Consider the following 13,623-nt stretch of genomic DNA (forward strand, 5'->3'; position numbering starts at 1 on the left):
GGAACCACCACAGTAACTCCCTCATAATGATTAGCAAGAACTCACAAATCTCCTGGAGGAACAGGCTCGAGGGGCTAAATGGTCCACTCCCAATGGTTCCTCGTTGTTCTTTACAGTTTAAGATAAATATTGTTTAACCCCAGGGAATTATATCTTTTGATTTGTTTAAGCCTGTATAGCCCATCTATCTCAGTTATACTTTACCTGGGATAATTTTTTTTGGGGGGTAGAGTATGTTGCTTGTGTCTTTTCTTTTGCATACTTAGAGAAAGTAATAAATCATTCAGAATGTTTAACCCCTGTAATCATTGTCTATTTCTAGCCTGTTTGTATCTTTATAATTCTCGCCTCTTCTCTAACTGCCTTCTTCCTAATATAAAGCAAATTTCTTAACTGTTATATTTTGTAGCTTTAGCTATGGTTTTTTCACATCTTTGTCTTTCTGCTCACTCTTTTAACATGCTTCTACTTGTTTTTACAGCCACTCCAGTGAACCCCCAGGATTTGTAGCAGTCATTTTTTTCCTGGATGTTGCTTTTGAATTTTTATTATCAATCCATTTAGGGTCAAGCCTAGTTAGTCTAAGCTTGCTACTTTCCGATGTGTATTCATTCTGCGCGATCAATATTACTTTATGAATTGAAGAACAATTTTAAAGACATAACTGTTGGACAGCCAGATGTCCCCTGTAATAACATAGAAGTTCAAGGAATGGTGACCTGACTACCACTGTGGCACAGCTTATACGGTAACGTCCTGTAAAGAAAGCAAAAAATAGAACTTTAAGTTATAGTGTTTTTGGATGTATGTATTTGAGACATCTAAAGAATTACTTTTGAAGGTAGCTACTATCGTATTGTAGGCAAACACGGTAGGCAATTTGAGCATAGCATTGTCCTAGAAACTATGCTGAGATAAATGAGCAGCTGATCTGATTTTTGTGACATTGGTTGTGAGACACATGTTGGCCAGGACATCAGGAAAACTCTCTTGTTCTTCTTTGAATATAGCCGAGGGAACAATTTGATGGGGCCTCGGTTAAATACCTCAACTAAAAGACTGCACCTCTGACAGTCCAGTGCTTCCTCAGCATTGCACTAAAATTTCAACCTAGATTGTGCGCTGAAATGCTGGAGCAGGGCTTGAACCCACAATTGTCTGACTCAAAAGCTAAGTGGGGGTTACCACTCAACTCAAGCTCACTCGCAGCTGGCTCTGCTTCCCTGCTAAGTCTTAGCTCCCAAAGGCAGTTTTGCTCACATTTCCAGGTAGGTGTGCCTGGATTCTTAGAGATGGCTGCAATGTTAAGAATGGGTACAATACTCACCTTTCAACCCTGCCTCACATCTCTCCTCAGGAGAGGACTTTCCATCTACCAAATTTCTATTGTAGCACTGATAAATTTTACCCGGCAAAAATCTAGACTGAAAACATCCACAAAAATAAATGTCAAATAAACTAACATGGATCAATTCAGTTGTCACCACTTTCATACATGAGCCAAATGAACTGATGCCCCTTACAACACCTTCCCCAGGCCAGACCATGGCCAACTCTGATTGCCGTTTTGTTATAGCACTGTGAAAGTGTAGAAGTGTAGTGCATGCTTTGTGAGAACTTGGAAGTCAAGGCTGGGCTACTTTCAATATCATTTCAGAGCTGAACTGAGGGAGTGCTACATTGTCAGGGGTGCAATCTTTTGACTGAGGCATTAAACCATGGCCTTGTCTGTCCTCTCAAGTGGTTGTAAAAAAGATCCCATGGCACTATTCATGTCCTAGCCAAAAGTTATACCTCAACTCACCACTAAGAAAACAAACTGATCATCTGCTCATTCATCTTATTGCTATTTGTGGGACCTTGCTATGGGTCAATTGGCTGCCACATTTGCCTACATTACAATAGTGACTACTATTCAAAAGCACTTCATTGGCTGCGATGCACTTCGAGATGTCTAAAGATCATAAAAGGCACTACAAGAATTGAAGTTCTTTCTTTTATCTATTTATTTTATCTTCCATACTGAAAAGAGGCACTGACCTGTTCAGCATGAAAGGCCAGCCAGAAGATGACATATATGCAAGGGGCATGAGTCAAAGCATGTGCATAAATGTACAAGGTTATATAGCTGGGGAAAAAGCTCCTGTCCCCAACAGCATTTAGTATTAGATGAAATGTGATTTAGAGGCACCTATCACAGGCAAGATGACAAATCTCAGTGAGGGAAACAGTGTTGGAAGGGGTACAAGCCAGGATGGAATGCGGTGTAAGAAGTGTCATGAGCTGCATGTTGCAGATTTTTGTTTCAGGCATTATTAGGTGGATGGCAAATTTCTGCAACTGGCTTCCTACTTACCTGGAACCTGTTATAGAGTCATAGAGTCATTTACAACGCAGAAGGAGGCCATTGGGCCCATCGGGTCCATGCCAGCTCTTCACGGAGCTATGCTGTCAGTCCCATTCCCCAGCTTGATCCCTGTAACCCTGCAAGTCTATTTCTCTCACGTGGCCATCCAACTTCATCATGAAGTAATTAATCGTCTCTGCTTCCACCACCTTTGTGGGCAGCGAGTATCAGGTAATTACTTCAGTGCTTCCTTATATTCCCCCAGCATCTTTTGCCCAAAACCTTCAATCTGTGTCTCCTAGTCCTTGTACCATTTGTTAATGGGTGCAGCTATTCCTTGTCTAACTTATCCCAGCCTGTCATAATCTGGTACACTTCTATTAAATCTCCCCTCAATCTCCTTTTCTCTAAGGAGAACAAACCCAGCTTTTCCAATCTAACCTTGTAACTAAAATCCCCCATCCCTGGAACCATACCTGGTAAATCTCCTCTGCACCCTCTCAAGGACCCTCACATCCTTCCTAAAGTGTGGAGACCAGAACTGGATACACCTATGACACAGAAGGATGCATTTTCATCTTTAGTGTTCCTGATGCAGAGTTTCACATGCTAGAAGCATGTATTGGGAATTCAGACATGTGCCCAGCTCATTGGCCATTGGTTGTAGTTCCCAAATTCTCAAATAAGCACTTGCAACACATTAACCTTGAGAAAGATGAAAATTTATTCTGAGATGTGTGCTCGTACTTTCGCACACAAAATTCAGCCGGATGAAGGAACCACAGGCAGAAGGAACCAAACGCAAAACATGTCTAGGCACTGCTTTCATCATTTTTGATCTCCCGCACAACCAGTGCAGATGATCTAGGAGGTCACAGGGGCATTTCATTGTAGACGAATCACAAGCTGGTCAATAACTGGAAAAGCTTCTGAACAACAGAACCATCAAGAGGAAGCCTGTTTTCCCTTTAGGACAAACATTCTCAGCATGTTATCAACTAGTAGAAAAACTATTCTGTAAATGTAAATGTATTTAATGCACATAAACAGGTACAGAATTACGTCAGACTGCACTATTTGGGATGGATTTTATGGAGCCGGCAGGGGCCCTAACGCCGGGCTCAAAAGGTGAAGGAAACCCCACTTCAACCCTTTGGAGACACCCCCTTATATTTAATGGCATTCGGGCAATTAACTGCCTGGCATCGGGGTCCCTGCCCCTTTAAGGATAGGGATCCTGCCTCCAAGAGCTGCTGACGAATCAGAGGTCGGCCGCTCAGTAGTACTGGCAGCGCTATTGGGAGGGTTGGCCACTGTTAGTATCCCAGGAGGTCCGGGACCAGGGCCAGTGCGGACCCCTGGACCTCAGGTAAATGTGGCAGGGTTGCTGGGGGCAGCCCAGCAGGCTCCGGTGAGGTTGGGGTGGGGTGGCGGAGTTAACGAAGGAATGGCCTTTGCTGCCGGATGCCCTCCGTGGGCCACAGATTGCCCATGGAGGAGGCCTCCCCTTCAAAGCCCACAGGATGGCCGCCTTCTTTTACTGGGTGACCTCCCCATGTAGCGGGGCTCCAACCAGCTGCTGGTAAAATGCCAGCGGTGGCGGGAAGAAGCCCTTAAGTGGCCATTAATTGGCCATTTAAGGGCCTCAATTGGCCTTTGGTGGGAAGGCTGTCTTTGGCCTATCCCACCGCCGACAAAATCTCATGGCGACAGGCTCTTCACCCACCGCCTTCTATTTTATGGGCACCCCAGCTTCCCAGCCTGTCTCCCAGGGGCCCATAAAATTCATCCCTTTGTCTTTCATAGGTATTAGCTGTGGCTCAGTGGTAGCACTCTCAACTCTAAGTTGGAAGGTTGTAGTTTCTAGTCCTACATCAGAGACAGGAATATAAAATCTAGGTCGATACTTCATGCAGCATTCCTTCAGGACTGTTCTGTCAGAGGTGCTGACATTAAACCAAGGCCCTGTCAGCTTTCTCAGGTGGATGTGAAAGATCCCACAGCACTATTTTAAAGAGCTGGGGAGTTCTTCCTGGTTTCCTGGCCAATATTTGACCCTCATCCAATGGAACATATAACTCCTTGTTCTTTATTGAGACCTTGCTGTGTGCAATTTGGCTGCTGCATTTCCTACCTTATGACAGTGACTACACTTCAAAGAGTACTCCATTCGCTATCAAGTACTCCTGAGGTTGTGTAAGGCCTTATATAAATGCAAGTTCCTTGTTTTCCTTTCTTTCAGCTATTTGGTGAAACAGCCGTCATCAATCCAAGCTCTATTTATATGACCAGTTGTAGGAAGAAACTGCAAAGACACTTTACTATTGTGATTACACTATAGAAATGCTTTACTTTAACAAACTACTTTGTATTTTACCTGAAGCGTGGCAGAAATGGTTCCTGCTGTGAATTCAGTAGCTAAGTTGCAAGTTTAAGGTAGTGGGAGGTAGAATAGGGAGTGATCATATTCAGTAAATGCGAAAACTTCAAAAGGAATACAGGTGGAGTATAGGCTTGGTGGTTCAGATACACAAATGGTTAAAGTTTGAGAGGACAATTTGATAGCACTGTATAAACAAAATCATATGGCACCCTACCTTTTAATAATACGGGCAAAGTGTTAAAAAAAGAGAAAATTTATGCTAAATATATATTTCATGTATTTGGATGCAGTTAGAATAGTGTGTCTAATTTTGGGCTTATCGCTTTAGAAAGGACATCAAGGCCATGGAGATGGTGCAGAAGAGATTTGCTAAGATTATATTAGAGATGAAAGACTTTAATTATGAGGAGATGCTAGTGAAAACGAACTCTTAAAATACTTACAGCAGAGCTGTGCTTTGGTTTCACTGCAGATGCCTAAACATGAGTTTTTGATAAACAATAGAAAAACTATTTCCACTAGTTAGTGAGCCAGTCACAATGCAGCATAAATTTAAGATTATCAAACGAACAAAGGGAGAGATTCAGAGAATTATTTTATACAGGCTGTTTCTAGGACATAGAATGTCCTAACATAATCTGTAGTGTAAGCAGAATCCAAAGAAAATTTTAAATAGGTATGGAGAATGTTCAAGGGAATAAGATTAAGCAAATAGCTCTTTGAGAGTTGGCACAAACATGATCACTCAATTGGTCTCCTGTGTATAAAAATTTTCTGATTCTATTATATGATCTTGTACATTTAAGACTATATTAAAACATAACCAAGTGTAGAAACTGCACTCCTTTACATAGACATGTTTTGTGGGGTTTTTTGGTGCTCAGGTTGAGAGATGCTAACATGGAGAAATGAAACATCCCTGGAGACTATGCCAACTTTTGTCATATAGGACTTCCACATCCAACAACAAGAGGAAATTTTCACCCCATCTGGCTGTGTTGGATATGGCGTTATCCTGGATTAACAAAGTCTCCCTTTGTTTTTTAACACGTGGTAAAAGGTGATTATGCTATTCCATTGTACCTCTCAATCCTCCTGTCTTTATTGTGAGGGGAAAAAATGAAGAATCCACAATAGTAAGAGTTAACGCCACCACCCTTGAAACAGCATGGTACTGTTGTGAAGACCCCCCCCCTCCCCACTCCACCTGCCAAGAATGAGGCATATTAATTTCATCACATAGACATTAATTTTAAACTGTTTCTGGAGTGAAGAAATGACTTGTTTTACAAGTGATCGCCAGACACTTTGCTGGAGGACATCTACATACTAAGAGACAATGCTGGGAGAGACAAAAGAATTGCTCATTGATTCAGTTAACAGAGATTGGGCTGGGCAATGGTGATCCACATCTTGTCGGGGTGGGAGACAGCACAACACTGCCCCCTCCCCCCCCCCACCCCCCCACCGAGAGCTCTGGAATCCACAAACACAGGAATGGTTAAGCCAGCTGGTCACATGACTTGTCCAGGCTTTTTGAACTAGACACAGAACAGTTTGGGGTCAGACTGCAGATTGTAACTAAACCTGGAACAAGACAGCCTCTCTCCTGGTTGGCTCTCTCTCGCTTTCTCACAAGCCTCTGGACCACTGGAGTTGCTTAAACCTCAAGAGAGAAAAAACTCCTACATCGAAACAAATTGAAGCGTGCACTGGGCCCCAATGAACATCAAGACTTACCGGCAACCAAAGACTCCACATTGAACTTAAATGACCATAAATAACCACCAGATATTGCCTCAAACTTTTCCCCTTTATTCCTTCTACTTTTTCTGTCTCTATCTGCGTGTCTGTTTATCGCGTATGCATGCTAACGTGGTCGTGTCACGTACTCGTAAGTCCTTAACCGAATTAGAGTTTAAGATGAAAAAACTTCCACTGTTCTTGTTTAAATCTAAGAAAACCTGTCTGATTTCTTTGCCTTACAATTGGAAAGCAGTGAACAAGGATTCACTGAGGGGCAGCTAAAAATATGGTGTTTTTAAAATTAAACCCTGTTACTGTTAGACCAGGCAAAGACGGAGAGGAAACCTCTAGTCTCCTATCTCACCTGGTCTGTAACAATACCCACATTGGGAGTTCCTATCCTTCACGCTCATAATATGCTAGTGAATTAGTAGAATTTTAAACTGTCATGAAAACCACAGTAGACTCTTAGCTGTGAAAGTACTTAATGTGCTGATCATGTGGGACTTACATGTGACTTTACATTGCATCAGTCTGTACTCAGTCTGTTACATCTCCTGCTGGAGGCAAGGCAAACATTTGCAGTGAGAATATGCAGATTTAATTCATTTCCATCTGGCAGAGCTTGCGAGATTGACTTCTGCAAGAAGTCCAGAAGCAGAAGTGGTACCCAACAATTAATTGACACAGTGTAGTAAAAGTCCCAGGTAAAGAAAATCCATAATTACCTTAGCTGCAGCAGTGACTGCAGCATTGGCAGCGAGATTGAGTCCACGTTTCCCAAACCGCATCATGGTCTCGTAGCTGCGATCTTTGGCTTGACTTATGTACTCATCAATTTCCTACAGGTGCAGACAGGAAAGAGAAGAATTACAATTAAAAGGGCCAACATCCAGTTGAAATCTGCAACAAAGAGGGAAAAGGTCACCAAACATGCTTCAGAAATGCCAGCTTTATATTGTCCAAGGTTATTGCTGCTCAAGTATTGGCTGAAAAAGCGTCAATACATCATTAAACCACCATCAGCAGAGTATTGTTTCTTTTTCAGTGCAGATATCTTCATTCATTCATGCAGAAAGGCACCATTCTGTTTAATTTCTAGTGCAGATTTTGACCTCAGGGTCGTTATTCCTAATATGTTTCCAAGGAAAGTATAGCTCTAAGTTGCAGACTTCCAATTTTCTATAAATGGATCTACAGACAATGGTCTGGAAGGATGTAGACACAATGCAACACCTTCAGACTCTTGGAGCGGAAACTGGGGCATCCCTTGTGTAGCCAGAGGGAGCATAGGAACCTGGAACTTTACTCATTTTAATCTGTTGCTCTCCTTATGACCACTAAAGATTAGCAGTGGGAGAATTCCCCAACCTGTCCACCCTCTCAGCTAGAGAGAGTGATATATAGTGGGGATAGGGGCTAAAGAGAAAACAAAAAAGTCTACAAAACTTCCAAAGGGGAATAATTGGCATAAGGCTACTGGTGCCTATAATCCCCTGACAGTAATAAGCTGCACTCTACACTGACCTGTATGACCCTTCACACCGTGATGCACTGCATTTTACACTGACCCGTACCACCCTTACAGTAATGGACAGCACAACCCATCGATACAGACTGCCATGTCAGGTTGATGGTGCAGCGATGTTGGTGAAGGTGGAGTATCAATAAAGGATAGTATAATTTCCAGTATGACAGCTTTCGGAATATTTTACCTAGGTGAACTTCATTTAGTGCATTACTGAGGACAATTGAGCTGCCTCCCATCAGGCAATGGAGAACTGCTCTGCCCCTGGGCTATTGGCTCAGAAGTTGTGACTTCGGGTTGGTGATACTTGTATACCACCAAGATCCTCTTCCTAGGTTTTGGGACTCCAAACTCAAAGATGCAAGACTAGAATTGTTTTTTATTATTCTTTCATGGGATGTGAGCATCACTGGCAAGGCCAGCATTTGTTGCCCATCATTAATTGCCCTTGAAAAGGTGGTAGTGAACCACTTCTTGAACCACTGCAGTCCATCTGGCTAGGAAGGAAGTTCCAGGTTTTTGACCCAGCGACAGTGAAGGAATGGTGATGTGGTTCTAAGTCAGAATGTTGTGTGGCTTGGGGGGCAACTTGCAGGTGGTGGTGTTCCCATGTGTCTGTTGCCCTTGTCCTTCTTTGTGGTCGAGGTCACGGGTTTGAAAGATGCTACTGAAGGAGCCTTGGTGAGTTGCTGCAATGCATCTTGTAGATGATACACACTGCTGCCACTGTGCAATGGTGGTGCAGGGAGTGAATGCTGAAGGTGGTGGATGAGGTGCCAATCAAGAGGGCTGTTATGTTATGGATGGTGCCGAGCTTCTTGAGTGTCGTTGGAGCTGCACTCATCAGGCAAGTGGTGAGTATTCCATCACACTCCTGACTTGTGCCTTGTAGATGGTGGACAGGCAATGGGGAGACAGGGGATGAGTTATTCACTGCAGATTTCCCAGCCTCTGGTCTGCTCTTGTAGCCACAGTATTTATGTGGCTGGTCCAGTTACATTTCTGGTCAATGATAACACTCAGGATATTGATGGTGGGTCATTCAGCGATGTGAATGTGGTTAAATGTTAAGGGGAGATGGTTAGATTCTCTTTTGTTGGAGTTGATCATCGCCTGTGTTACGACCGAGGTTGGAGGAATGCACTGTCTTTTCTAGCTCCACTTCTCCACGGGTCACAACATATATTTAAATGTTTACCCAGTTACTGATGTGGTCAATCATATATTCTACTCTTTATTCCTGCATAAAATACACCAACCAGGTTTCTTCAATAAAGAACAAAATTGTCAGTTTATTATCAAACAAGACTTATCCAGTAACGACGTAAAGCATTGACACACAGATTGAAATATGATTGTTCCCATTTTGAGTACACACACACACACACACACACACACACACACACACACACACACACACACACACACACACACACACACACACACACACACACACACACACACACACAATATAGAAATTCTCTCTGCAGAGATCTGATACAAAAAAATGACTAAAAAGAATACTACCAAACACTTGCTCATTCCTGAAGAAAAGAGAAAATATGGAAGGAAGTCACTGTCCCTTTTGGTTTGGCGTGCGGGTATACGGAGACAGGTCAGTGGGATCTGTTCTAAAGCAGTTCTTTTCAGGCAGCATTGTGAATTAATCAGGCAGATTTTTCCAGCTTCTCAGGAAAGATGCAGCACCAGGGATTTTAGCTCTTTCACACTGGATCTTTGCAGGGTTTCTTCAAAGAGGTAGAGAAAGAGGTGAGCTGGGTGGTTTCTTTTTCTTTGGCAGGCAAGACACCAATTGTCTTCAAAACAGTTCACACTCCAATCCAGCTGAAAACAATATCCAAACCCAAACAACCTCCTGACCTCCATAAACCTTGATATGTAGCTTGTCTGTAAGCATCTTCCTCAGGTCACCAAGGTTTCTGTTGTTTATTGAGCTTAAAGCACATGACTTCCAGCACAAGTTGTTTTCAAACAACATCTCAAGTGTCCTCCCCCAACTCTTTTTCCGGTACATTGATGACTGTATCGGTGCCGTTTCCTGCTCCCGCCCCGAACTGGAAAACTTTATCAACTTTGCTTCCAATTTCCACCCTTCTCTCACCTTTACATGGTCCATCTCTGACACTTCCCTTCCCTTCCTCGACTTCTCTGTCTCCATCTCTGGGGATAGGTTGTCTACCAATATCCATTATAAGCCCACTGACTCCCACAGCTACCTCGACTACACTTCTTCACACTCTACCTCCTGTGAGGACTCCATTCCATTCTCCCAGTTTCTCCATCTCCGACGCATCTGCTCTGATGATGCTAGCTTCCATGACGGTGCTTCTGATATGACCTCCTTTTTCCTCAACCGAGGATCTCCCCCCACTGTGGTTGACAGGGCCCTCAACCGTGTCCGGCCCATTCCCCGCACCTCTACCCTCACCCCTTCCCCTCCCTCCCAGAACCGTGACAGGGTTCCCCTTGTCCTCACTTTTCACCCCATCAGCCTCCATATCCAAAGGATCATCCTCCGCCATTTCCGCCACCTCCAGCGTGATACCACTACCAGTCGCATCTTCCCCTCCCTTCCCCTGTCAGCATTCTGAAGGGATCGTTCCCTCCGCGACACCTGGTCCACTCCTCCATTACCCCCACCACCTCGTCCCCGTCCCATGGCACCTTCCCCTGCAATCGCAGGAGGTGTAATACCTGCCCATTTATCTCCTCTCTCCTCACTATCCCAGGCCCCAAACACTCCTTTCAGGTGAAGCAGCGATTTACTTGTACTTCTTTCAATGTAGTATACTGTATTCGCTGCTCACAGTGTGGTCTCCTCTACATTGGGGAGACCAAGCGCAGACTGGGTGACCGCTTTGCGGAACATCTCCGCTCAGTCCGCAAGCAGGACCCTGAGCTTCCGGTTGCTTGCCATTTCAACACTCCCCCCTGCTCTCATGCTCACATCTCTGTCCTGGGATTGCTGCAGTGTTCCAGTGAACATCAACGCAAGCTCGAGGAACAGCATCTCATCTACCGATTAGGCACACTACAGCCTGCCGGACTGAACATTGAGTTCAATCATTTCAGAGCATGACAGCCCCCCATTTTACTTTCATTTTTAGTCATTTTTTCTTCCTTTTTTTAACATTCTTTTTTACATTTTTTACAATTTTTTTTTTGCATTTATTTCATTTCATCTTAGTCTGTTCAGTTTGCTTACTCACTGTTTTTTTTCAGGCTTGTACTTGCTGCTGTTCAATATTCAGTGTATTAACACCTAATCTGTACTAATGCTTTGTCTTTCAACACACCATTAACATATTGTTTGCCTTTGCTCCGTGACCTTTTGGTCAGCTATGTGGCCTGGTCCAATCTAGACCTCCTTTGTTATCTCTTGCCCCACCCCCACCTCACTTGCTTATAACCTGTGACTTTTCTAATATTTGTCAGTTCCGAAGAAGGGTCACTGACCCGAAACGTTAACTCTGCTTCTCTTTCCACAGATGCTGCCAGACCTGCTGAGTGGTTCCAGCATTTCTTGTTTTTATCTCAAGTGTCCTTTCAGTCAACTTGGTAAAAAAAAACACATCCATGGAAACTTTGCAGTTTTAACACAAGTCCTCAAAAAAATGAAATATTAAAAATGGAAACACTTTCGTAACACCTCCATCATTGGAGGAATGAAACAACTTTTTTAAATGCATTTCAGTACAAAGAGTAATTTAAAAAAAAGATGAAAAATATGAAAACACATTTACGCACTCATTCTCATTCACTCTTTACCTGTAGCTAATACAATTCGGCTTTGTCCCATCTTTGCACTCAGATAACTCAAAGCAAAGTTAGATTCTAGACAAAGCATCTGCTATTACCTTATTTTTGTCCGCAATGTGGATAACCTTTCAGTGATAAGATTGCAATGATAAACTCCATCGAAATATTCTGGCATTCTGGTTTTTAAATTTTTCTACAAAGGCTAGGGGTTATGATCAGAATATACCAGTATCTCTCTGTAGTCGTGGTGGACATAGACTTCAAAATGCTGAAGAGCTAGTAATAAGCCCAGGGTTTTTTCCACTGTTGAATATCTTTTTTGATGCCGATTTAGCTTTTTGGAAAAGTATTCCACTGGCCTTTCTATGCCTGATCCATCGTCTTGTTACAGGTCTGCACCGACCCCCAGCTCACTGGCATCAATTGTTACCTTGAAGGGCTTAGTGAAATTTGGAGCAACCAACAATGGTTCATTAATCGAAATGGCTTTCAGCCTCTCAAACGATGCTTGGCACTCCCCTGATCACACTACCTTGGTTTTCTTTTTTTGTAGCAAATCTGTCAGTGGAGCAGTGAAAGTACCAAAATTTGGCACAAACTTGTGGTAGAAACCACACATCCCCAAAAACCTCATGATTTCTCGCTTAGTCTTAGGGATAGGGAACGCCACCAATGCTTGTACTTTTGCTGTTTTTGGCAACACTTGTCCCTGCCCTACTATATGCCTGTTACTCTCACTTCTGCAAATTCACTATTGGCAAGGTTTATTAATAAATCAGCCGATTGTAATTTTCTAAACAAAACTTCTAGTTGGTCCTTCCAAGTGTCACTGTATACCAGCATATCATCAAGATAAAGCACAATTCGGAACACTGGCTACCACTTGGTTCATTGGGCTCTGAAAAGTGGCTGGAGCATTTTCTTAGCCCGAATGGCATCACTTGGCATTGGAAAAGACCATATGGTGTGACAAAGGCCGATATTTCTTTACCTTGGGGTGTTAAAGGAACGTGCCAGCATTCCTTTAACAAATCTATTTTGTAAGAAATGTAGCACTGCCCACTCTGTCGATACAGTCTTCCAAGCGAGGAATTGGGTAGGAGCATGCCTTTGTACTGCATTATCCTTTCTGTAGTCTATGCAGAATGTAGTTGAACCATCAGATTTAGTCATTAACATTACTGGGGAACTCCAGCTCCTTTGACTGGGATCAATTAGGTGGTTTTCCAACATGTATTGGATTTCTGCTTTCACTTGTGCCTGTTTCTCTGGACCTAAACGATAAGGGTGCTGTTTTGTAGGAAATGATTCCCCTATATCCATATCATGTGTGGCTAAGGTTGTACATCTTGGTTGTCCCTACAGACCCTTTTAAATGCAGTGTCTAATCTTGTTGGGTCTTCTCGTTGTTCTGCATCTAAATATGAAAGCATAGTGTCCAATTTCTCTAACAATTCAGTATTAGCTAACCGGATAGTAGGTGGTTCAATTTGAGACTTTTCTAGGTCTCCTTCTGCCTCATCCTCACTATCCCTGTCATCCTTCGCTGTCCCTACTACCTGATATACCTGTGCTTGCTTATCCTCCTCCCGGCGATGATATTGTTTCAACATATTGATATGACACAGCTGATTCTTCTGGCAATCTGGGGTGTCAATCAAATATTTTACTTTACCAGTTCTTTTGACCACTTTATATGGACCACTGAACCGTGCTTTCAGTAGTTCACCATTAATTGCAATAATACTAATACCTCATCCCCTGGTTGAAATGTTTGGCTCTTGGCATGCTTGTCTGCCCATTTCTTAATGGTAATTTGGGAAGTTTTAAAGTGTTCTT

The 13,623-nt window shown here is 43.1% G+C and overlaps 1 protein-coding gene across 1 annotated transcript in view; it reads right to left on the bottom strand.

The window, feature by feature from the left end:
- LOC137375565 (receptor expression-enhancing protein 2-like) overlaps nt 1-13,623 on the bottom strand; it is a 176,160-nt gene that overhangs the window by 27,492 nt on the left and 135,045 nt on the right. The window contains exon 5 of the mRNA XM_068042915.1: nt 7,205-7,318. Coding sequence (XP_067899016.1) covers nt 7,205-7,318 — 114 coding nt within the window. The remainder of the gene's footprint in view (nt 1-7,204; nt 7,319-13,623) is intronic.

Source organism: Heterodontus francisci, chromosome 12 (assembly GCF_036365525.1).
Source record: "Heterodontus francisci isolate sHetFra1 chromosome 12, sHetFra1.hap1, whole genome shotgun sequence".
Taxonomy (NCBI): domain Eukaryota; kingdom Metazoa; phylum Chordata; class Chondrichthyes; order Heterodontiformes; family Heterodontidae; genus Heterodontus; species Heterodontus francisci.